General features: G+C 51.2%; 2 protein-coding genes across 2 annotated transcripts in view; both read left to right on the forward strand.

Moving 5' to 3' along the window:
- The first annotated feature begins 1,065 nt into the window (after positions 1-1,065).
- Positions 1,066-8,949, forward strand: C1QTNF9 (C1q and TNF related 9). The gene is made up of 5 exons (XM_069602290.1): positions 1,066-1,113; positions 1,223-1,329; positions 5,545-5,726; positions 6,596-6,658; positions 7,989-8,949. Exons 3-5 carry the CDS (start codon positions 5,561-5,563, stop codon positions 8,759-8,761), a joined length of 1,002 nt encoding a protein of 333 aa, XP_069458391.1. The 5' UTR covers positions 1,066-1,113; positions 1,223-1,329; positions 5,545-5,560; the 3' UTR covers positions 8,762-8,949.
- Positions 8,950-13,620: 4,671 nt separating this feature from the next.
- MIPEP (mitochondrial intermediate peptidase) overlaps positions 13,621-25,332 on the forward strand; it is a 79,774-nt gene continuing 68,062 nt past the window's right edge. Inside the window, exons 1-5 of the mRNA XM_069602292.1 lie at positions 13,621-13,809; positions 16,424-16,597; positions 19,799-19,887; positions 21,048-21,134; positions 25,220-25,283. Coding sequence (XP_069458393.1) covers positions 13,672-13,809; positions 16,424-16,597; positions 19,799-19,887; positions 21,048-21,134; positions 25,220-25,283 — 552 coding nt within the window. The 5' untranslated portion in view covers positions 13,621-13,671. The remainder of the gene's footprint in view (positions 13,810-16,423; positions 16,598-19,798; positions 19,888-21,047; positions 21,135-25,219; positions 25,284-25,332) is intronic.

Genomic DNA, 25,332 nt, shown 5'->3' on the forward strand with positions numbered 1-25,332 from the left:
TTCAGAGGGTGGCACCAATGACACAGGAGGGCACCCATGGAGGGAGGAGCAGGCTGAGGGGCAGGGCTGTCCTCAGAGGGGTCCTGGGGAGTTGCCCAGCAGGTGAGTCACCCACCCACCCACTGGACACGAGAGGCAGCGAGACGGGTGCTTGTCCAGTGAGGCATGTGGTCCGGAGCATCACTAGAATGCAGCACGTGTCCTGTGACATGGGAGCAAATGTCTGAGTTCTGGGAGAATTTCAGGGACCACCCCTTTCCTGGGAGGTTGGGGCAGGAGGCAGGGCCCCAGCAGACCCCAAAGGGGAGCCCTCAGAGCTGTTGTCTGAGAAAGAGCATCAGGGCATTTGTTCTCTTGATGTTATTTTTAAGTCAGAAGTCAACGTTAATAGACTGACGGGAAAAGAGAGGAATCAGTGATTATATGGGATTGGAAAAAAGGTTTCACCATGTTGTTCTTGGGGCTTCCCATAGACAGAGGAGTCTGGTGGGCTACAGCCCATAGGGTTACACACTGAAGCAACTTAGCATGCACACATGCATGTTGTTCTTAGTGACCTGTGTGTGCGTGGGCACGGTGAAGAAGCGTTAATTGCTCAGTTATATCTGACTCTTTGGGACCCCATGGACTGTAGCCACCCAGGCTCCTCTGTCCATGGGATTCTCCAGGCAAGAATACTGGAGTGAGTTGTCATGACCTCCTCCACGGGATCTTCCTGACCCAGGGATCAAACCCAGGTTTCCCGCATTGCAGGCTGAGTCTTTACCGCTGAGCCACCAGGGAAGCCCGTGTCTTGTGAAGAGGACAGGCGTTAAAGTCATAGGCACACAAGTGCCCACACTGACAAGAACTACATGGAGTGGGGGAGACCTAGATAAGCGATGTCACGTTGAAGGGTCCGGGGTCTGAACGAGGCCTAACGGTACCATCTTCAGTTCGGTTCTGTTGGCTCATAATTGACCCAAGGTCGGCTCAGAGCCGTACAAAGAAAGCAGAGGCACAAAGGCCTCTGTAAGGGGAGGAGGCTGCTGGGGACACCTCCCTCCAGACCCACCCAGAAGCCGCCTCGCCTTCTCTCAGTGAAAGAGGAGGAAAGAAGCTCTGTCGGCTGAAGTAAGTGGTGTTGTTGGATGATGGTGGACTCGAGCATTGCCTCAGTTTTTGAAGTTCTTCCAAGAGGTCTTGTGCTCATGAGTTCCCTCCCCTTCCTGCTGTTTTGCAGATCTATCCGCCAGGGGATTGCCTGGCAGGAAGGCGTGATTTTATTTAGTTTGCTTCTGATTCCTGGTTAGCAGAGCCCCTGGGTGCCTCCTGCAGCCCTGGGTGCAGGTAAGTGCCTTAAGACACAACTTCTTTGCATTCAATTTAAGGCGTCAGAAAGCAGCTCTTGTATCACTGGTGTGTGATGGGTGTGCTTAGTCGCTCAGTCATGTCCGACTCTTGCGACCCCATGGACTGCAGCCTGCCAGGCTCCTCTGTCCGTGGAGTTGTCCAGGCTAGAATACTGGAGTGGGTTGCCATTTCCTTCTCCAGGGGATCTTCTCAACCCAGGGATTGAACCCACGTCTCCTGCACTGAAGGTGGATTCTTTACCCACTGAGCCATCAGGGAAGCCCACTTTTTGCAAAGTAGGTAGATGTCTACAGAGTTTGGGGGTGAGAAAGGAGTAAGCCAGTTCCAAATACACTCTGAAGAGGCTACATAGGAGATAGAAGCAGATTTTGAAATCTTTCTTCTAGAACTTTGCAGACTATCTGGGAAGAGGGTGAAACCCTAGAATAAATCACGAGACCTATCTAGGGAGCTTTCTAGAGAAGCTTGGATTACTTTACACAAATGTCAATGTGGACATTCTTAGATTCCTGGCAGTACTAATTTTTACCCAGGGTAGTTTAAAACAAGGTCCTCAACATATGTTGAAGAAGAAATACATATGTACAAAGTATAGAGAAAGTGAGGATAATGTCTTCAGTGATGGCAAGTTGGAGGTTTAGGCTCTTGGGCAGTTATGTCTGGGGTGACTCTGGGCTCACGAACCCCTTGTGTTCTGTGCAGCCTACAGAGTCTGGAGGTTTAGAGACCCAGGGAAGATTGCTCTGCTGGGTTTTGGCCAATCTTCATTAAATCTTCCTATTTGGAGAAGTAGGAACCTTGAGAAGTGGAAACCCTTAACCTTGGCCGTGGACCAGGGACATCATGTCCTTGGAGAATAGTAATCAGGGTGTTCCCTGAGTGACCTTTTGTAAAGCAGTTCAGTAGTGAAGGAGAATATAGATCAAACATAGGAGAAACTACCCAGAAACAAGAACAAATTTTACTTGGTTCTAAAAGACAGTAACTCCAAAAGCGTTTGCAGTCTGTAACCCTTTGTCCCTAGCTGTTTCCGTATATCAGGGTTAGGGGCTCACAGGGGCTTCCCAAGGGCCCTCCTCCCCCCATGGACTTGACATTCAGCAGGAGGACTGTGTCCACTCCCTGGGCGTCCACACTGGCAGTATTGAAACTCTGCTGTCCCCGCTGTCAGAGGTTTATTGTATCACCTGAAGGGTTTCCAAACCAGTGTATCCTTAGCAGCTCTGTGGGCTTAATGACTACAGGCTTCGAGCCCTACTCACTTTGGATGGGCGCCCTTACCTTTGACAGCGGAAGCCTAGCATCGCTAATGACGTAGGCTTGGGTGCGGGTAAGAAACCCCACATAACAGGCTTCGGTGAGTGAGCAGAACATGCAGGTCTCGCCCGTGTCACCAACAGGCCGGGAGGGCAGGGTGGCCTGCGCTGTCATTAGAGACCAGGATTTTCTCGTCCCCAGGGCGCTGCCCTCCTTCAACGGGTCCACGATGGCACACGAGGGAGGGGGCACCCCTTCCTGGGAATGTTGTGGTCCACACGGTGCCTATATTGGTTTCACCCACTTCCCAGCAGCCACGGTCTAGTTTCACGGTGGACCTAGGCTGCGAGGAAGCTGGGTCATGAGTCTGTCGTGGGCTGCCACATGCTAGCTAGAATTTCTGTCACCATTGGCGACGGGGAGCAGGGACATTAGAGAGACTAGAGCCTCCACTGAAAGCATCCACAAGGATTAGGTTCAACATCCAGCTGCCTACCTGTGAAGATTCGCACATAGTTAGAACCAGGATAATATCCATTCATTCAACCACACAACAAATACTGGACTATGATATGCTGGAAATAAGAAAGCGTGAAGATGCAGCTGCTGTCTTCAGTATGCCTTTACCTGCAAGTGCTGCCGGGCCAGGGGCTGTGTGGAGAATGGGAGGGCAAGGGGGGAGAGCTAGAGAAGACAAGAGGGGGCGGGGGAGTGGAGGAGGGCAGCCACCGGGGGTCCTAGCTCCAGCACCTTCTACCCAAACACGGGACTCAGGTGTTAAACCTTGCAACTGAGGAGCCAGCCCGAGGCTTTGTGAGAAACACCCGTGTAACTTTTTATTTTGAAAAAATAACCCACGAATATGATTTCTCCTCTATGCCTTGTGCAAACCCTCCTGTCCATCTTCTAAACATTTTTTCTTTAGAGACGGTGCTGCCCCTTATCTCGCTGCCCATCTGGGGGCAAAGGTGTTCCTTTATTCACAACTGGCACTTCTGCCCATGTCAGGTGTGCAAGAGCCCAGAAGAGGCTCCTGGAAGGGTGCACATTTGCTTACATCTCAGCTCCTCTCTGGCCGGAGAGCAGTGTGCAGTTTATCCCAGCTTGACACTTTATGAGCTCACGATCTGTTTTATTATTGGAATAATTGTCATGCACATTTTGAAAAAAGTTAAAAGGGAGAAATACAGACCCCTACAGAGGCTGGTGTGTGCAGTTTAGATTTGACTGCAACCAGCCACTTCTGAGTTAAACAGAATAACAGATTATTTATGGAAATTGGCTCTGAGAAAACCCATCTGGATTTCCTGAAAGGGAGTAAGTTTGTGACTTCAGAGGGAAACATCTGCCTTTCCTTTTCCAAAAATACTTTTCTTTGCATCAGATTGGGCCCTGAGACACATAGTGGCTTCCAACAGGTGGCAATGTAATCCTTTGTGTCACAGTCTGGCTGGTTTTAGAAAATGTATCTCTACAAACAGTTTTATAGACACTGTAAAAAAGCCTTTTTTAAAAAAAGAAGCTCTCGGAACACCGCCCCCCCCCCCCGCCCCCACTCCAAAGCAGCCGTGTGCATTTGGATATATCTGCTTCTAATCTGTGTTACTACACTCACAGGCACACACTGTTTCATTGTGCTTTACAGATACCCCATTCTGTAACTCATTAAAGGTTTGGGGGAACCCTGCATTGAGCATCAGCTCCTTTGGTGTCCCATTTTGGGACACAATATTTCACAATATTCTCACAATATTTCAAATGTCTTCATCACTATTTGTTATGATGATCTATGATCAGTGATCTTTCACTTGCTGAAGGCTCAGGTGGTGGTTAGCATTTTTCTGGAATTGGTGGGGAGGGCGCTTCCCTGGTGGTTCGGAGGGTAGAGAATCTGCCTGCAATGCTGGAGACCCAGGTTTGATCTCTGGGTTGGGAAGATCCCCTGGAGAAGGGAATGGCAACCCACTCCAGTATTCTTGCCTGAAGAATCCCATGGACAGAGGAGCCTGGTGGGCTGCAGTCCATGAGGTCACAAAGAGTCAGACATACCTGAGTGGCTCACTCTTTCACTGAAAATTAACCTATGTACACTTAATAGACCCCAGTATAGTGTAAACATAACTTTTATATGTACTGGGAGCCAAGAAATTTGTGTGACTCGGTTTTATTGTGATATCCACTTTATTGCAATGGTTCTAGGACCAACCTTTCTCCTGTCTCTGAACTTGACTCCTCCCAGTACCTCCCGTAAGTGGAACCAAACAGTGTCTGCCCTGTGTGACTGGCTAAGGTCACTGAGCACGGTGTCCTCAAGGTTCATCACTGTTGTAACATGCCTGAGTTTCTCTCCTTCTTAAGGCTGAATCGTGACTGATCTCTGCATTGACTGCATTTTGTTCATGTATCAGTGGACACTTGGGATGTTTGCACTTTTGGTGATTGTGGACCACACTGCTGTGAATGTGGGTATAGAAATATCTGGGAAAGCCTCTGCTGTTGCCTTTTTTGTGTACACCTGGAAGTGGGGTTGCAAAGCAGAGGCTTATTCCATGTTTGCTTCGCCAGTCAACACATGGTTTCACGCACATCTTGTTTTTTGCAACAGCCCCGAAAGGCAAGCATTCATCTCTTCTCTGGCTCCAAAAAGGGATTTGCCCAAAGCAAAACAGTCAACTGGAGTGCCTGCCCAAAGGGACTTGGTCAGCGGGGGTTTCCTGACCTGGGATGTGGCTCTCTCCTTGATTGCTCACCAGTAAGAGCTGCCCCGACCTGCCACATCCCTTCAAGGCTGTGTCCTTCTATTGTGGGTGGCTGGTCTTCTCCCAGCTCCCATCCTGACCTGTCCTGACCCTTCTGTCCAAGCCTGACCACTGAGCAGAGCAGAGGCTGTGTCCGTGGCTGCGGGGACGAAAACCTCTCCCTCTTTCCGTTCAGCCCTGTCACCCAAGCCATGAGGATCTGGTGGCTCCTGCTTGCCTCTGGAGTCTGCATGGGGACAGTGAGCTCACAGGACACCTGCAGGCAGGGACACCCTGGCGTCCCCGGGAACCCTGGTCACAACGGACTGCCTGGGAGAGATGGACGAGACGGAGCAAAGGGCGACAAGGGGGACACAGGTACCCACCAGCTGCACCTTCAGCTGCCCTCCACTCCTTCCCACTTCCTCTCGCCTCCTCCATTCATTCATCGCCTGTGCGCTCAGCACCTACCCGCTCACCCCTCTCCATCCATCCATCCATCCCTCTCTCCATCGCCTAGAAGACACTGACAGAGAGCCTGCCCCGGCCAGACCCAGCCTGGGTGTGGGGTACAGGGCAGCACAGGCCATCAGAACCCTGTCCTTGTGGGCTTTCCGGCTGGGTGGGGCTGCGTGCCTGCCCGCCAGCATCTCTGGTACTGCGAGCAAGTGACGTCATGGATCTTTCTGCCTTGGGTGGCAGGTATGAGGGGTCTTTGACACCAGGGCCTGGAGAGATCTGATGGCTGGGTCTCTGGCAGGGAGCACCCAGCATGGTGCTAACCTCATGGCCTCCTGTCCCAGTGGTCTGCACAGCACGTTGACCACCACTCTTAAGGCATTGGAGAGGTCCTTCCAGAACCCGCCCTTCCATCCCCAGTAGTGTGGTGTGAGCATGGTCCTCTGTGCTTTCATAGGAGGCTAGCAGACCTTCCAGTCCACTCCCCACGGAGTGATGGAAAAGGGGCACAGGTGAGAAAGCCCCCTCACCCCCACCCAAGTCCTTGTCACGTGAGAAACACACGGCCGTCATCGTCAGCTGAGTGCCTGGGAAGCCCACCGCCCGCTGCTCTGCCCACTCAGCATCCTTGCCGCTTGCCCCAAATGCCCTCGCTCACCGCCCCTCCCCCTGCCGTGTGTCATGTGTGAGGGGTCCAGGCTGGAGCTCCCTGGGACCCTCTATCACTGACCCACACTCAGGAATGAGCTGGAATTTTAACTCCTGCCTGTTTTCTCACTTTTCACCAGGAGAACCAGGACATCCCGGTGGCCCTGGGAAGGATGGGATGACCGGGGAGAAAGGAGAACCAGGTCAGACATGGCTTCCCTCTTGGCCACCCTCGTCCCAAGCAGTCAGTGATGTGGCGAGAAGTGTTAAGTGCTAACCAAGGACAAGTTGCTTACGGGGCTCTGAGAGTGACCCACGGGAAAGGCTACGCAGTTCTTCTCTCCAGAAGCTCGCAGTTCAGTGCAGGGATGGGTGGACTTTCTATAAAGAGCCACAGCGTCCCAGTCATGACCGCTCAGCTTTTCCGTTGTAGGGGAAAGCAGAGGAGAGGCCTCAGCACGCAGGGCTTTGTCCCGTGAAACTTGAATTGTACATGATTGTCACGAATCTCAGAACATGACTGGTGACCATTTAAAAACGCCCAGCATTCCTAGCTTGCAGGCTGTTCAAAAACAGTCTGGAGGGTGGAAGTGGACCTTGGTGCGTGGTTTGCTGAAGCCTGATTCTGCGCTAGGGCTTGAGGAGGCTGCAGGATTCTGACTCGGCGGCCCTGGAGGTGGGAGGGTGCCGATTAGGGGCGGGAGGGTGGTGATCACAGTGTCCTTGCCACACTAGGTGGTTCTAGAGCCTTCCATGTGCTGACTCAACAGCCTATACAGGAGGCAGTTTATTATCCCAGGTTACAGGTGAGGAACCGGGTGCAGGTGGGCGTCAGCTTGTGTGGAAGTGGTGGAGGCCGGCTAGATCTTGGCGTCTGACTCCAGAGCCGTGCTCGCTGCACACCGAGCCCAGCTGGGCTCTGGTTCGGGAAGAGGGGGCAGCCAGGCTGGGGGCGGGGACAGGGGGAACCAGGACAGCTCAATGCACCCAGCAGAGCAGAGGTCGAGTGAGGAGCTTCTCGGGTGTCAGGTCATCAGTACTGCGAGTCAGCTCTGCTGGCGGCCTGGTGAACCTGCTGTCTGGGTTCTTCCCGCTTCCAAAGGAGTCCCTGGGGGACGGGCAGAAAGCTGTCATTTCTTTTTTGGGCTGGCCATGTCCTGGGGCATGTGGGATCTTGGTTCTCCCAACCAGGGTGACCAGGGATTGAACCCTTGCCCCCTGCAGTGGAAGTGGGGAGTCTTAACCACTGGGCCTCCAGGGAAGACCCCCAAAGAAGAGCTGTCATTTTAACATGAGCCCCAACGCTGATTTAGTCGATATTACCTGAGTTAGTGTTCTGGGCGCACTTGAACGTGCGGGTGCATGTGCGCGAGTGTGTGTGTATCTTCACAATTGAGGAGTAAGTTAACTTTTGCACCCTGACCTCATACTAAGCCTAGGTGCTGCTTTACTTCATTCGTGTTCTCAACAATGTCTTCACAAGACAGAGTTTCACGAATCATCTCTTCCTCTGTTCTTTCTCTTCCTTCTCAGGGGCAGATGGACATGTGGAAGCGAAGGGCGTCAAAGGTGACCAGGGCTCGAGAGGACCCCCAGGGAAGCATGGGCCAAAGGGACTTGTGGGCCCCCCGGGGGAGAAAGGCCTCACGGGAGAGACAGGCCCCCAGGGGCAGAAGGGGGAGAAGGGCGACGTGGGGCCCATGGGGCCAGAAGGGCCCGAGGGCAGCACCGGACCTTCAGGCCCAACTGGACTGCTCGGGCCCATAGGCCCCATCGGAAAGCCGGGTCCCAAGGGAGACGCTGGCCCCCTGGGGCCCCAGGGCGAGCCTGGAGTCCGCGGCCCGAGAGGCTGGAAAGGGGAGCGAGGAGAAAAGGGGAAAATTGGCGAGACACCCGCCTTGCCCAAAAGCGCCTTCACGGTGGGGCTCACGGTGCTGAGCAAGTTCCCTCCATCAGACACTCCCATCAAGTTCGACAGGATCCTGTACAACGAGTTTGGCCACTACGACGTGGTCACGGGCAAGTTCACCTGCCACGTGGCCGGCGTCTATTACTTCACCTACCACATCACCGTCTTCTCCAGGAACATCCAGGTGTCTCTGGTCAAAAACGGGGCCAAAGTCCTGCACACCAAGGATGGTTACACAGGCTCCGAGGACCAGGCCTCGGGCGGCATCGTCCTGCCCCTGAAGCTGGGGGACGAGGTGTGGCTGCAGGTGACTGGAGGGGAGAGGTTCAATGGCTTGTTCGCTGACGAGGACGACGACACGACATTCACGGGCTTCCTGCTGTTCAGCAGCTCCTGACGGGTGTGGGGAGGGCGATCTTCCCCCATCCACTGGGGTTGTGGGGGGGAGATATTATCTGATGATTTTACTCTATTAACTATGTCATCACTGTCATAACCATAAAAAGGTAAAAAGAGGAAAGTTCTCCCTAAAACCGATTCTACAAAACTCGGCATCCCTCCAAGAGTAAATCTAAAAATACCTGCCATGTTTATTACAGTTTATTTAATATTTTTCCTCATTCCCACGGTCCGGAGACTCCTCTGCTTGTGTGTTCCTTGTGGGAAGTGTTTTGATATCTTATACAGCAGTGGGCAGGGCCTGGGACAGCAGGTCCCATCCACCAGGGGGAAACAGGAAAGACAAGAAGGGTCCCAGGACCCAGCCAAGCCAAACCCAGCAGGGCAAATTCCATTAGTTTCTTCACTGTTTACCTTCTAAAATCTTTGAAAGAAGGGAGCAGAAGGAAAAGTTACTGAACAGGGAGACCAGGCAGAGAGTTGGAAGTGGAGGGTGGTGATGTATATTCTAGTTAGTGCATGGTGGGAGAAAGGGAAACCAGCCCTCCAGGCCATAATGGACATTTCCTGTTCAGACAGGTACTGTCCACTTCCCTTCCTGCTGGTAAACATATCCTGATACCTATGCTCAGGCCCTTCATTCCAGCAGTGTAGACGCTGGGGTCTGGGGTGCACACGAGATACAGGCCTGGCAGCTCAGAACATTGTCTTCCTCGGTCCATGGTGGACCAACCCAAGATGGCGCTCAACCCAGCTAGAGCCAATGAGACACAATCTGCCACCGAAAGACTTGTGGAAAAACAGAAGAGGTCTCTTCCAGCTGAAGCCTGAGCTTTAGGTGGCAGCTGTCTTCTAATGCTTAGAGCCTGGGAACAAAGCCAGAGCTGGAGGTAACCCTGTCCTGACGACAAGGTTTAGGCCTGTAAGCCCAGCTGTCCTGAAAGCAGAGGTACCCCCGGATGGTCTCAGTATGTGAGTCAACAAACTCTGTTTGCTTAAACCAATTTGAGGCAGGTTGTGTTACTACTCGGAGAAGGCGATGGCAGCCACTCCAGTACTCTTGCCTGGAAAATCCCATGGACAGAGGAGCCTGGTAGGCTGCGGTCCATGGGGTCGCGAAGAGTCAGACACGACTGAGCGACTTCCCTTTCACTTTTCACTTTCGTGCATTGGAGAAGGAAATGGCAACCCACTCCAGCGTTCTTGCCTGGAGAATCCCAGGGACGGGGGAGCCTGGTGGGCTGCTGTCTATGGGGTCGCACAGAGTCGGACACGACTGAAGTGACTTAGCATCAGCAGCAATGTTACTACTGCTGTTGTCTGAAAGAATCTCAAGAGGTCTCTGGTCCAAGGAGAGGGGGCAGGAGGATTATAGTGGAAACAACCCAAGACCAAGAGTCGAGGTGTTGTTTCAGCCACAACAAAGGAGTTGGACTTGGGTGAGTTTTCAGCCCTCTTGTGATCCTGTCTCTGATCCTCCAATAGTGGTCGAACTGAATAATTGTGCATGGTCCCAGGACCCTTCTAAAAGGTTTAAATATACCTACATTAAATCCAGGCATTTACTGCTATTAGATGAGAGCAACTAATAAGCAAGAGATGGGCTTCCCAGGTGGCATTAGTGGTAAAGAACCCGCCTGCCAATGCAGGAGACATAAGAGAGGCAGGTTTGATCCCTGGGTCCGGAGGATCCCCTGGAGTGCGTCATGGCAACCCACTCCAGTATTTGTGCCTGGAGAATCCCATGGATGGAGGAGACTAGTGGGCTACAGTCGCAAAGAGTCAGACAAGACCGAAACAACTTAGCACACACAACAAGCAAGAGGGCATAAACCTGGTGCATATTTGAGCAACAGCACCTTCCAAACCGCAGCCTGGGGCATCGTTAGTTCTCTTGAGGAACTTACAGCCACTCCTGCCACACGCCAACCAAGCCAGTATGGTTGTGACAGTGTCTTCATTCCTTGGGAAAATGGGAATTTTCTGAATTATCATTACAAGCAGGCAGCACTGCTATAGATGAATTATTGAAAAATTACTTGGTGGTTTTGGAAAACTTTGGAAGTATACAGAAATCATTTCCATTTTGTTGTTATAACCCCATGGACTGCATCGCACCAGGCTTCCTTGTCCTTCATTATCTCCCAGAGTTTGCTCAGATTCATGTCCATTAAGTTGATGATGCTGTCCAACCATGTCATCCTGTCGTCCCCTTCTAATCCTGCCCTCAGTCTTTCCCAGCATCAGGGTCTTTTCCAATGAGTCAGCTCTTCAAATCAGATGGCCAAAGTATTGCGGCTTCAGCTGGGGATCTCTGTAGTTTTTACAAGTCTAACTATGCCAGGTTCTCTGGGACACAACACACTTTGTAAATGTAGCACAAGTCATCATCCTCTGAGGGTGTTTGCAGGCTTCAGTGTTTGCATTTAAAATGATTTGTTACCTTTGTATGAAAACCATTCTGGACTCAAAAAAGGTTCTCAGACTTGAAACTCCTTTTAAAATTATGATAAAATAAGTACTTCTGTCAAAATATAGATAAATTTTTTCACATGACACATTTGATGTGTGTGTAAGGTCCTGCCATGCAGACCTGAGATGTGGCTGCCCCAGGACCAACCAGTCACAGACAGCATAGTATTAATCACCATGGAGTAAGGACTTTCAGTTCAGTTCAGTCCCTCAGTCATGTCTGACTCTTTGCGACCCCATGAACCGCAGCACGCCAGGCCTCCCTGTCCATCACCAACTCCTGGAGTCCACCCAAACCCATGTCCATCGAGTCGGTGATGCCATCCAACTATCTCATCCTCTGTTGTCCCCTTCTCCTCCTGCCTTCAATCTTTCCCAGCATCAGGGTCTTTTCCAATGAGTCAGCTCTTCACATCAGGTGGCCAGAGTATTGGAGTTTCAGCTTCAACATCAGTCCTTCCAATGAACACCCAGGACTGACCTCCTTTAGGATGGACTGATTGGATCTTCTTGCAGTCTAAGGGACTCTCAAGAGTCTTCTCCAACACCACAGTTCAAAAGCATCAATTCTTTGGTGCTCAGCTTTCTTCACAGTCCAACTCTCACATCCATACATGACCACTGGAAAAACCATAGCCTTGACTAGACGGATCTTTGTTGGCAAAGTAATGTCTCTGCTTTTTAATATGCTTTCTAGGTTGAGGTTAAAGCGTCTGCCTGCAATGCAGGAGACCCAGGTTCGATCCCTGGGTTGCGGAGCTCCCTGGAGAAGGAAATGGCAACCCACTCCAGTATTCTTGCCTGGAGAATCCCATGGACAGAGGAGCCTGGCAGGCTACAGTCCATGGGGTCACAAGTCGGACACAACTTAGTGACTAAACCACCACCATCACCACAGGTTGGTCATAACTTTCCTTCCAAGGAGTAAGGGTCTTTTAATTTCATGGCTGCAGTCACCATCTGCAGTGATTTTGGAGCCCCCTCCCCCAAATAAAGTCTGACACTGTTTCCCCATCTATTTGCCATGAAGTGATGGGACCGGATGCCATGATCTTAGTTTTCTGAATACTGAACTCCAGGAGATGGTGATGGACAGGGAGGCCTGGCGTGCTGCCATTCATGGGGTCGCAAAAAGTCGGACACCACTGAGCAACTGAACTGAACAGAACTGAGCTTTAAGCCAACTTTTTCACTCTCCTCTTTCACTTTCTTCAAGAGGCTCTTTAGTTCTTCTTCACTTTCTGCCATAAGGGTGGTGTTATCTGCATATCTGAGGTTCTTGATATTTCTCCCAGCAATCTTGATTCCAGCTTGTGCTTCCTCCAGCCCAGCGTTTCTTATGATGTACTCTGCATATAAGTTAAATAAGCAGGTGACAATATACAGCTTTGACGTACTCCTTTTCCTATTTGGAACCAGTCTGTTGTTCTATATCCAGTTCAAACTGTTGCTTCCTGACCTGCATGGGGGATTTTAAATAACTTGAAATCTTTCATTAAAAAGCCTGCAGAAAATGAAATCACGCTTTGCCACATATACACAAATGCAGAATCTGTAGTTAAGTTGTAGAGAACTGTGCAGGCCCTCCCAGGCACTTGCCTTAAGTCAATTTTAAATATCTTACCATTTTGATTACTAGGGCTTTTTCTCCCGACCAGGGTTAAAACCAAACTCCGTTTAACACTAAGGCGTTGTTAGGATGGAATTTGGCCCTAGATTCTGGAACTTCAGAGAATGTTCTGGGGCTGCTCACAGCCCACAGGTGTTGGCAGAGGCGGACTCTACTGCCACTGCACTCAGGTGAGACACGATGCCCCTCAGCCTGGTCCTCGGCACGAGGCATCCTTCGGGCCTGAGTGGAGCTGGTCTGGGCGTCCGGTTCTGCGCAAAGCCCAGGCGAGGCCGCAGCAGCAGGCTTGGGGCTGCCCTTGGGCAGGGTCATCCTTGTGGGCCGTCCAGGTGAGGCTCCCGTCCTTCCATGGCCTCCGCCCCCCACGGACACCGGGAGGGACCCTTCTGGCCCCAGCCCTCGCCCTCTCTGCCGCTGGCCTCCCGGCCCAGATCTCCGTCCGTCGGTTTGTCGTCGATCTCCGTGAGTTCACCGTCAGTGGACCGAGGTCGGCCGACAGCTCTGGCCGCAAGGCTCGCACGTGCAGTGCAGCGCACGTGCAGCGCTCCTTCCTGGAGCGGAGGCCGACAGAGGGCGACGGGTCTCGGTCCACCTTAAGGGCCCGCGCCGTGCCGGCCGCTCTCGCGGGTTCCCGGCCGCCGCCCGGCCTCGTGGCAGGGCGGGGCGTCCTGCAGTGCCCACTCCCGGCGCGCGGTGGCGCTCCACGCGGCGCACGTCGGCGGGCGACGCTCTGGCCGCGCAGCCCCGGCCCTCCCGGAAGCGCGAGGTCACGTGGAGCGCGGGCGCTGCCCAGGAAACGCGGCGCGATGCTGTGCGCCCGGAGGTTGGGCGGCCTGCGGGCCGGGCTCCGCGTGCGGCGGGTCAGCACCCGCTGGTCCCCGGTGGGCGCCGCCTTCACCGTGCAGCCCCAGGGCCGCCGCCTGGACTGGTCCGGCGAGCGCGGGGTGAGCGGGGTCTGGAGGCGCGGGGGGCGGGGGGTCGCCGGTTCGCGGTGACCTTGGGGTCCCCGCTCTGAGGGGCTGGTGCCGGGGGCGGCCCCGCGTGCGGGTCCGGCTTCTGCCCGCGCGGACCCCTGCCCCGCCCCGGCCCGCCCGGGTGAGGCGGGCCCGCCTGTGGTGTCACTACTCCGGGACGGGCCTCGGTGGTCAGTGTCGCTAGTCTCCCCCTGATGCCCGAGACGCCCTTGTCAGTTTCTTTTCGCCCTCGTCTGGCCTCTTCTTTTCCTGTAAAACGTGGGACTGGCCTCCGAGGCGGCGCTGCCCACCGCGGAGACCCTCCCCGTCGCCGCCTCTTGGTTGTCCCGGCGGTCTGTCCGTCCGCACGCGCGCGGGGTCTGGCGTGTCGCAGACACTCGTGATGGGGTCCTCCTCTCTCCAAGCTCACTTTGTCGCAGTCTGGTTGATGCACAGTGCGGTGTTAGTCTCCGCTGCGCACCACAGTAGCTCAGCTCCTTTTTCACGTTCTCTTCCATTGTGCTTGTCGCAGGATGTTGAATGTGGCACCCTGGGCTCTACAGTAGGACTTGCTGCTTGTCCATCACTTCTGTAACAGTCTGCAACGGCTGCTGGTCCCAAACAACCAACCTCCTCCCCGCCCAACAACCCGCTCCTGACACTGAGTTAATGACTGGATTGAGGGCGGAAGGAAGGGAATCTTGGAAGGAACTCACCTGTGCCTGTTTTACTTTGCATTTAGGGATTTTGCTCAGTTTACATTGTTACTCTCGTTTTTTTCATGATTATTTACTGTTGCTTCTCTTGGAAAGATAAATCGGGGATGTGGTTACAGTTGGCCTCACAATTGAGTTTTTCATATTTACCCCCATCCCACTCCCCCCCCCCCCAGTTTTTTTGTTTGTTTGTTTTAAAACTACCTTTGAATGAAATTTGCTGCACAAGCTTCTTTGGGGGTAAATAACGCTGGTATTGATGTAATCGGTGTGAGAATCAGCAGGGCATGTGGGTACTGAGCAGAAAGGCATGAAGGGTTATGAAATAGAACTTCATCCACATGAAAGGTGGATGAAATAGAACTCTTTTTAGTTTTATTCATTTTTCTTTTATACATCGTTATTTTAGGTGGTGATAGCAGATTTTCAAATATGTGAGTTGGCTTTTATTTCAAAAAAGAAACCTTAAGGCGTATGTAGGTTTTCAACATGGCCATAGCTGGTAGGCTGAGGTTCAGAATTCCTGAGAGGAGTGTGGGGCAGTGTACTGAGAGGTGACAACAGTCTGTGATTGAATCAGATTAGATCACTGTAAAGACCAGAAAAGGCTTTGGCCCTGATTCTAGTCTGCCGTTGTCTTTATTTTCTCCAACTCAGTGTATTTTGAACAGAAGTTAACAGTCTCTTGCCTCCAGTCCTGCAGAAACTGTGGGCCTGACAGGCCTCAGTTTCACCTCTTCGTATTCCCTGCACTTGGCAAGCATCTACACATCTGATCTGCAAGTTTGGCTTGTTAGTTTGCCTCGTTCCTGAGTTCCTGCCTATGTCAGGCCCTGTGTTGGGTTGCTGGTTAAACTGATGGAAGAGCAGGGTTCCTAGTCCTGGTGCTGGCCTTCTGCAAAGAGACTTACCAATGCAAGCTGCAGTCCATGTGCAGAGAAAGCGTAGGCTTTAGTCCCGTCTCTTGCACTTGTGACCTAGTGACCGCAGACCTGTTCAACCTCTGAGAGTGTGTTTCCTTATCTGCAAAAGGAGAGTGGCTAGTTTGTGCCCTACGAGAGCCCCTGAAAGTCCATGGTGCACGTTCAGCACGCACTGCATGTGTAAGAAGTGCTTGTGGGTTCTGAGTGATAGAACACTGCCTTCCCGAGTGTTGCAGCACGTGTGATTGAACCAGTGCAAGAAGACAGTCCCTCCCATTAGATTAGTGATTTTTTAATCTTTGTCAGGGTGTTGAGATCCTTGTGGAAAGTGTAGCATTTGCTGCCAGTTTCAGCCTGTGACTTGGTTTGGCATGTTTATTCGCTCTTTTAAAGATATGTACGTGCTCAGTCGTCCACTCGTGGTCCCTGTTGCGTTGTTTGTGGAGTGCTGGGTGCCGTGTCCTGGACCTCACTCAGTGCCCAGCAGGGTCCTGAGAACGGAGTCCCCTGGTTCCTGGGTCCGAGCATCTATTAACCCCCTGGGTCCCGTGAAGACATTAGGCCAAGGAGGGGTAAGAACTTGACGAGGGTCACACAGCAGATGGTGGTCACAGCTGCCACCTGTTAAATGCTTTCTGCGTGCCAGGCACTGCTAGAATGTTTTTTAAAAATGTGTGTCATGTAATCCTGGCTGTTCTGTGGTAGTGACAGAGCTGGATTTTGAATGTGTATTATTCTGGTTTTTTTTTTTTTTCCTATAAAATAAGAATTGAAGAAAAATTCCATTCCAGTGTCGTGTACGTGGAACATCTCGGGGAATGTGAGAGGGATACCTGTGATGACAGTTGTCGTGATGATAAGAAATACCAATGAAAGCTGAGATTTTGTGTATGAGAAAAGTGTTTGTCTATAATACCCCCAGTTCACGTCCTCTGTTCTCAGTGGGAGCTGTTCTTTGGGTTCCAGGGTCTCTTTGGCGTTCCTGAGCTCAGTGCCCCAGAAGGATTCCGCGTGGCCCAGGAGAAGGCCCTGAGGAAGACGGAGCAGCTGGTGCGGCGTGTGTGCGCCACGCCGCCCGGGCCGCGGACCGTGCTCATCTTCGACGAGCTCTCGGACTCCTTGTGCAGGGTGGCCGACCTGGTGAGTGAGGGGCCGGGCCGGGGCTGAAGGCCGCCTCTCCCACTGTTACAGTTTCAGTCCAGGTTATGAGGTTCAGTAGTGGACTGCAAGGTGGAGAACATCTGAAGTGTTTGAGAGCTGTTGGCCATCGTTTGTTATTGTGAAGGGAGCTATTGAATGGAAAGGATGTACAGGGAAAGGTCACAGTTAGAACTTAAACTTCAAACAGCTGTGTAACATGCGATGAAAGAGGGATTACTCACGTGGGGAAGAGTCTTCATGTGACAAAGGATCTTCATTTATGAGAACTTCTACTGGAATTCTAGTAGAATGCGCATCTGTGCATTTATAATAAAATTCTTATAAAATAGGTTTTATAAACCTGTTCAGGAATATCTTCTAGTTCAAAATAAGGTGTTTACATCAAACGATGTATAAAAGCGTCTTTCCCCCACACTTGGAGTTGAGATGGAAGTGTGCATAGGTCTCTGCCAGCTGAGTTGGGAGCTGGGGTCCTCTCTGCCAGGGGCCGCGTCTCGAGCCACCTTGTGGGTGAAGACGTTGTTGGGTGTAGGGGCCTGCAGGCTGCAACCCTTCCTGTCTGTGCAGCTGTTCCTCCATGTTCATTCTCTATGGGGCCCCCAGCCAGAGCCAGGCACCAGGAACACAGCCCCATGAGGCAGACATAGACTCCAAGCGTGTGGTGGTTGTGCTCTGGTGTGGACTGCTCGTAGCTCTTACACCTGACTCTGGCGAGGGCTGTACCTGGATGGGCTGATTTAACCTCCTTGCACATCTGCCTTCCAACAAGGAAAGAGGCACTTGGAGGATAAGTCCCCCGGCCTGTGAGCCATGGATCTGGGCCTGAGTCCAGACAGTCTGACCGCAGAGACCGTGCTCTCACTGTTCCAGGGGCTGGCTGCCACCTCGGCCGGACAGAACCTTCCCTGGAGCGACAGGAAGGTCGCCTGTCCATCTTGTGAGGCACCGTACAGTACGATCAGCTTTGTGCAGGGTCCGGCGCCGTCCTGTGTTGACCCTGTGTGCACGCAGCCACCTCCGTGATCGGGACGCGTGCCTCTTCCATCACCCAAACACTCCTTAGGGTCACACCCACCTCACTTCTCACCTGGCGACCTCTGACCTGTTCTCCATTCCTATGGTTTGTCGTTTCTAAAGTGGCAGGTAAATGGAATCGTATTTACCTTTTGAGGTTGACTTTTTCCCCAGCATAGCAGTCCCCACCTCTGCTTTTTCCTTTTCTGGGAAGTTTCCTTCCTCCTGCTCTGGGCAGTCCTACTCCTGATTATTGATCACCATGCAGTCCCCAGTGCAGGCGTCCCACTTGTAAAGAAATGGACAGGATATTCCTCCTGAAGGCTTTTCCTGGGAGTCGGGTGAGCTATGCTTCCAGCTCCTTCAGTTGCTTCCTGGCTGCTCTGGGTTTGGGTTCGGGTTCTGTCCCTCCAGCATGCGGTTGTCCCAAGGGAGTGTGACAGACGTGCTGTGGGAACCTCCTCTGCTTGGTCGTGTCACTGGAACCTGAAAGGTAGAGGCTGTCGGTAGGTCTCACTTACCTGAGAGCAGGTGTTGGCTTTGTGCTCAGAAATCCCAGAACTTGCTGTGTTCGTCATCCTGGCTCCACTTTAATTCCAGTGTTCCATCGTTTGTTACACATTTTCACTCCTGCTTTTCCCTAGACGATTTTAGCTTCTCTGCTCTGTAACTTGTTCTATTTTTAAAGTTTTTGTGTTTATGAAGTTTGATATTTCATTCAAAAAGGCTAGGATATGACTTATATATGTACAGTTCAGTTCAGTCACTCAGTCGTGTCCGGCTCTTTGCGACCCGATGGACCGCAGCATGCCAGGCTTCTCGGTCCATCACCAACTCCCAGAGCTTAACCAAACTCATATCCATTGAGTCAGTGATGCCATCCAGCCATCTCATCCTGTCGCCCTCTTCCCTTCCTGCCTTCAGTCTTTCCCAGCACCTTTTCCAATGAGTCTTTTCCGGTGAGTCTGCTCTTCGCATCAGGTGGCCAAAGTATGGGAGTTTCAGCTTCAGCATCAGTCCTTCCAATGAATATTCAGGACTGATTTCCTTTAGGATGGACTGGTTGGATCTCCTTGCAGTCCAAGGGACTCTCAAGAATCTTCATCTTTGGGTAAAAAAAATTTAGAGAACATTATTCATATTTGAATTTTTAAGGTTTTGTCTGCTAGTAAGATCAGTAACATAAGGCATAGATTTTATAAACTACATTTCCCACCTACTGGTCCTTTGTTTTCTTTTTCTTGACACAGTCCTGTGTAACAGTATTGCTTACCTTAAAATGGTGTTTTGAACGTTAATGTTGTTTGTAAATCCTGCAGCATGGAGACAAACGGTTTGTATAACTTGCTGTAAACTTTACGCAGCTCGCTTCTCAGGTGCCGTTCTACTAATGCTGTCCTCCTGTCGTGTCAGATGTCGTCTCAGGCTATGGATTTAAATGTTTCTACATTGAAAACTATTTGATAATAAAATCAGGAAATTTTACCTCGTGGTGATTTATTTCCTGTTATGCGCATGTTGTTTTCATGAGAATGAAGAATACGTGTAGTATTTTGCAGTTTCCCCGCATTTTCCCCAGTAATTAACATGAAGTCTAAACTCTAGTTTTGCACATTTGAAAAAGAGGATTCTGGCTTAGTTAAATTCTAAAGTCACAATAGCGGCCCTAGTCTTGTGCCGGCCAGGCTGCCCCTGGGAATTCATGTTGATTTAAAGGCAGCCGAGAACATACCTTTGTCTTCTGCGCAAAGGCTGGAGTGCAGTTCACTCAGCCTGGAAACCGCACCAGGCGTCTGTTCAAACAGGCAGAGCCTCCCAGAGAGGCTCCCTGGAGCCAGGTCAGTGTCCTTATGTGAGAACCGTGGTGTGAACGCTAGAAAGTTCTGGATTATTTGAAAACAGAGTGTGCTGTTTCGAACAATACAATGAGGAAAAATCTACTTCATGTTTAAAAGTTGGTAAAGGTTTTCTTTGGATGAAACCGGCTCGGTTCCTGGGAATAACGGGATTCATGAATGAGCAGTGAGAAGGAGAATTCCAGGAATGGAAATGCCCGGGTGAAGGCAGACGGCACATTTTCATTTTCTCCCTCAGACCCTGGGATCGCCCTCAGACCCTGGGAGCGGGCTTCCCATAAATGTCCTTCCGGTTTTGTGTCTCCTTTAGGCCGATTTTGTGAAGATTGCTCACCCCGAGGTGGCGTTCAGGGAGGCTGCGGAGGAGGCTTGTCGGAGCATCGGCACCATGGTGGAGAAGTGGGTGTGGGCTCCCCAGGGGTGCTGGCCGGGGAGGGGGTGCCCGCCACAGAGTTCTGGGCTGCTTCCCTGCCTGTCCCGTCACTCGGTCCTCATCCTGTCGACGGCTGGCACGGTGATCTGCTCTCGGGGTTGCTGTGGGAAGGGGAAGCGGTGACTAAAACGCCTGTGATGGGGGTGGGGGTTGGGCACAGCGGACGCCCGGGATCCTCCTCCCCCTCGGTTACGGGCCCTTTAGCATCTTGGGCAGGTGGTGGCTAAAGCACTGTCACCCCGGTGCCGGGTCTGCAGGGTGAGGCCAGCGGCTTACCTCCATGTGGTGGCCTTGCGGCCCCCGGGGCTGGCCCTGGGGAGGCCATAAAGGTGACGTGGGTGCTGCAGCAGGCCGGGCTGGGGGGGAGTTGATCGTTTTAAAGTGATTCTGAGGTAAACTAAGTGTGCTTGTTAGGGTAACAGGGAGGGGCAGGACGCCCCCGGGAAGGGTGTCAGGCTCCCATCAGGGCCTGCGTCTCTGAGACCAGAGGCGGCTGGGAGAGGGGGCTCCTCTCCCCCCGGGGGCTCCTGGCGGGGCCTGGGGGCTGCCTTGCTGTCCCCACCAGCAGCTCTCACGCTCTTGGGGACGGTGGCTGTGAAAACTGGCTCCTCGATGGGTGAACTGGTCGCTGCAAAGCTGGGACCCCGGCATGGTGACGGGACAGGAGCAGGGGCTCCCCGGAGATGAGCGGGAGCCCCGGGCGCCGGCCTGGACTCTTGTCTGCCGGGCTCCGGGTGCAGCCTGCCCTACGGGCCCTGCGCTCCTGGCTCCAGGGCGGACGGCAGGAGCCGCGGCCCGTGGAGGGGTGCTGTCGGGGGTGTCGGCCCAGTGTCTCCGCCTGGCCCCGCCAGGCTGGCTCTCGCTGGAGGTGGGCTCAGGCCCTGCCTGTTCTCCTGGCTGCAGCTGTCTCCTGGGGCTTTGGGCGCCCTTCTGCCGCCGGGACACGGTGTTCTCGCACGCCGCCTTCCCTGTGCTGACAGTGGCTATGCTGCTCCTGATGGAAGAGGAAATGAAACAGTGGCCCACGCCTTTGGCCTCTGGCCACTTGACACTGTTCTCTTCATGGAAAGACAAACCAGAAGGTACTAGAAAATAATTTAATTTTTTTCGTTTGTAATTTTTCTAGGTTGAACACAAATGTGGAATTATATCAAAGTTTGCAGAGGTTACTAGCTGATAAGAAACTTGTGGAGTCCCTTGATCCGGAAACCAGGTACTGCTCGTTTGTGTTCACTGTGCTTGTGACTTTCGTGTCTCTGCCCTCAGAGCCCATGTGTCCAGGCGGTTTCTTCCAGGTGACGAACGCTGCTCAGATGGTGTCTCACCCTGTCCTCCTGCTTCTCTTGGTCCTGTTGCTCCAGCAGCCTCTCCTCTGCCAGTGGGTCCAGTCAGCATCTCCCAGCCGCTGGATGGGAGGCGCCACGAGGGCAGGGCCAGGTCTGACCTGCTCCCTGCGCATCTCAGCATCTCCCCCAGCCGTGGAGGCACTGCAAGGCTGACCATTCCATTCAGCTGCGTTCCTAAAGTTCTGTCATGGATACAGCAGAAGATAGAAGCAAATTGGATTCATTTACTGGTGAATGTCCAGATCCTTGAGATGGTCAGCTTTGATTCATACCCTTTATTAGTTGAGAAGACCTCTTTTGAAGCTCAATATACAAACATACTTGATACAGGATTTTGGATATTATATTTCTTTGCTCAGATGTATTATAAAATATCATAGTTTGTCATTAACTCATCTGTGTATTATTTGTATCAAGGCACAGAGATTAGTTTTTTGTGTGAGGCTATTTGTGCTTGTATATTTTTTATTTACGAGACACTTGCTTGGTTCTTCCCGCTTTCTGTTCTCCTGCCTCCACCGTGCCTGTGACCCCGAGTGAACCCTGTCCCCTGGCGTCCTGTGTTGATGTGGTGTGTGGGTGACGTGCTGGCTGAGAGGCAGGGAGGGGCTTTTTACCTGTCTGCCTGTGGACAGGTATCCGCAGTCCTGACTCGCTTCAGCGACCCTGACGCTCACGGTACAAGTGAAGCGGGCCGCGCCAGCACAGTAACCTGTCTTGATCGTGACTTTACTGTGACTACTTTTGTTAGCGAGGTGGTTTGAAGTTGAATGCCGGCTGTTTGTTCTGGATTTTACTCAGCTGCTACTGGCTTTGAGTAACGACGGGTATTCATGATCTGACTTTACTGAAGGTTTGCTTTCTTGTATTTAATGTATAAAAATGGAAGTGGACTGGCGGACCATTTGAGGTACAGGGGACTTGTGCTAATTGGACATGGACCGCATTTCTATTACATTTCTTTCGTATTTATTTTTGGCTGCCCTGGGTCTGCACTGCTGCTCGTGGGCTTTCTCCAGTTGTGGCGAGTGGGAGCTACTCTCTGGTTGTGCGTGGGCTTCGCATTAAAGTGGCTTCTCCTGTGGGGCACAGGTTCTGGGGCACATGGGCTCAGTGGCTGCAGCTCCCGGGCTCCAGAACACGGGCTCAGTAGTTGTTGTGCACGGGCTTGGTTGCCCCTGGCACGTGGGATCCTTCCAGATCAGGGATTGAACCCATGTCTCCTGCATTCGCAGGTGGATTCTTCACCACTGAGCCACCTGGGAAGCACACGTTTCTCATAAATGCCAATAAGATTTTTAAAATAACAGAATGATAAACACATTGAGAAAAATAAGCTGGGTAGAAGACCCGTATTCTGGAAAAGAAGGATGACGTGTGAGTGGGCGGAAACAAGACTTGAAGTGATGATTACTGGGCTGTCACGGCGCTTGTCCATCACTGGGAGCGTTGGCCAGCACCCAGGAGGCACCTCGAGAGAGACGGAGGAGCCTACAGTGGCTGAGACAGAGTATTAGAGACTCAGTATCCATCATGACAAGGTCCTGTGCAGAAGAAGTGGCACCATCTTATCATTAGTGCCTTCCTTGAAACACTAGTTCTGTGAGGTATCAGAGTATTGCCAGAAGGGACCTATTAATCAGTAAGTTTGGAAATCACGCATATTAATACATTTTCCTCTCATGGAAAATCTCAGTAATCAGTCTCAGAGAAGCCCGTCCATAAAGAAACCTGTTTCACTTGGGGTTGTCTAGAACCATCAAGAGCTTCCTTGTTTGCAGAGAATATAATAAGCACAGTCTCCAGAAAACAGAATGGAGGGCAAGTCGCAGAGTCATGAGAGCCGCAAAAGCTGTGAGGTAGCATGGAGTACACTCTGGAGGGCAGGCTGCAAGCCTGCACACGCACACGTACCCATCCATCCTGGGAGGCGTGAAAGATGTTTAAATGGAGAAACATGCTGTATTCTTGATAAGGAAAAGAAATGTCAGTGTTCTTTTCTGGTCTGTAAGTTTGATAGTATCCAACTTACATCTAAAGAAGGTTTTTGTTGTTATTTAAAATGATTTTGAAGTCATAAACAAAAAATATGCCAGGACAAGCAGGAAAAATCTAGTAGAGAAAAATGCTACAGAGAGAACTTGCACTGATACTAAGATGCATAAAAATACTATATTTAAAATAGCGTTATGCTTACACCTGGAGAGTCCGCTAGTTCAGTGAGAGACTAGAGAAAAGTCTGACCAGACACAAATACATAGGATTGTATTTAATACATGATAGAACATATCTGGAAGGAAAAGGTTGGTTTTCAGTAAGTGATGTTAGGCCAATGGAAAAGTAAATTAAGATTTAAATATTAAAAAAAAGAGAAATCCCAAAACTGTTGATAACTTGGAGTGTGGAAGATCTTTCTTCACATGAGATCAAAACCAGACCACAAAAGGGAAGATTGATTTGATTGTATGAAAATCGCAAGCTTTGCTCTAGCAAAGCCCTTCCAAAGTTAAGAGTCAGGATAAACGATAGGGCTGGTGTTTGTTTTTGTTGTTTAGTCGCTCAGTTGTGTCTGACTCTTTGTGACGCCATGGACTGCAGCACACCAGGTTCCTTTCTCCATGGAATTCTCCAGGCAAGAATACTGGAGTGGGTTGCCATTTCCTTCTCCAGGGGATCATCCCAACCTAGGGATCGAACCCAGGTCTCCTGCATTGGCAGGTGAATTCTTGACCACTGAGCCACCTGGGAAGCTCAGGACAGGTGTCACTTATATGCTGAAGGATTAATATAGTTACTATGTTTTGATGCCTTACACATTACCTAAAAAGAAAGAAGTGAACTGTCTTACAGAAAAATGGGTGTTCTTTTCCTGAAACCCTTATCCACAAAATAGGGAAAAGCAACAGATGGCTGTTAAATGTGGAGCAGTGTACAGTAAGTGTATACTGGTAATAGTTCTGTTCATTCAGCGTATTGGCACGGTCATCAGCGAGATGAATATCCCTACTGTGAAAAGTCAAGGAAAACAGCAGAGTAGATCAAATATTTGGAATACTTAGTTCCAGAAAAAAGTAGTTAAAAAAAAAATGCTACTGACAGAAAGACATGTTCCAGTTGAGCTGGGCTCCCACCGTGTAGCAGGATTAAGAAGGAAGCAAACCATCCTCCTGAGCCCACGGACTCCGCTTCCACCATGACATCAAAGAGTGACTCTCTGAGTAGCTGCCGCTGGCTGGATGAGAAACTGAGACTCTGGTGCAGAAAGCCTTTGAAAAACTGTCCAAGCATAAACCATTTTATCTTTTTAATGATTGGGATTTAGATGGAGTTGAGATAAGTAATTATCACAGTGGCATTCACAGGTCTGTGCTCTGAATAAAGGAGTAAGCTCCTACATGAAAAGCTAATCATAGCTGTTTTTCGTGTTCTGCAGAACACATCACATGATGGACTTATTTCAGCGTAGCAGTCTGCCCAGGAGCAGCGTGGAGTAGAGTAGGAGGCGTGGCACAGGCCGCATGCACACGTTCATGCCAGCAGGCGTGCGTGCGTGTGTGGTCCACAGTGCTTGTTTGCTGCTCGAGTGTAGTGTGCAACAGGTACTGTAGAGGATAGGCAGTTGAAAAGATGTCCATTTCCTCTAGGGAAAAAAATGCAGAAAAAATGGCCTCCTTGGAGTACTCACTCGTTTCACTCAGTGTAAGGCCTGTACAGTCTGCATGATGTGTGTGATACCGTGTAGTCCTCCGGGGGGCGTAACCCCCGGCCGGCCAGCCGTTCTTCCTGACTCCTGAGATGTGAAGCTCCTGGTTTCAGAAAAGTCATGTGTGTGTGTGTTGAAACATCTGGCATTTTGGCAGTAAGGTTGAAAAGGACGGATTCATTTTGCAAAATACTTATTTTTGTTTAATTATTATTACCCATTCTAACTTGGTGCTTATTGTATTTACAGACGAGTAGCCGAACTGTTTATGTTCGATTTTGAAATCAGCGGAATCCATCTAGACCGAGAAAAGGTAACTTCGTGTTTCAGCTCCTATTGTTTTGCTGGTACTTGGTTGGTGT

Source organism: Ovis canadensis, chromosome 10, assembly GCF_042477335.2.
Source record: "Ovis canadensis isolate MfBH-ARS-UI-01 breed Bighorn chromosome 10, ARS-UI_OviCan_v2, whole genome shotgun sequence".
In the NCBI taxonomy this organism is placed as follows: Eukaryota; Metazoa; Chordata; class Mammalia; order Artiodactyla; family Bovidae; genus Ovis; species Ovis canadensis.

What these genes read in the sequence shown, in the direction of transcription:
- C1QTNF9 (XM_069602290.1), top strand. Translation starts at nt 5,561, where the DNA reads ATGAGGATCTGGTGGCTCCTGCTTGCCTCTGGAGTCTGCATGGGGACA. An exon ending in GGGCGACAAGGGGGACACAG is followed by an intron (nt 5,727 to 6,595) that starts GTACCCACCAGC and finishes ACTTTTCACCAG; the next exon opens with GAGAACCAGGACATCCCGGT. An exon ending in CGGGGAGAAAGGAGAACCAG is followed by an intron (nt 6,659 to 7,988) that starts GTCAGACATGGC and finishes CTTCCTTCTCAG; the next exon opens with GGGCAGATGGACATGTGGAA.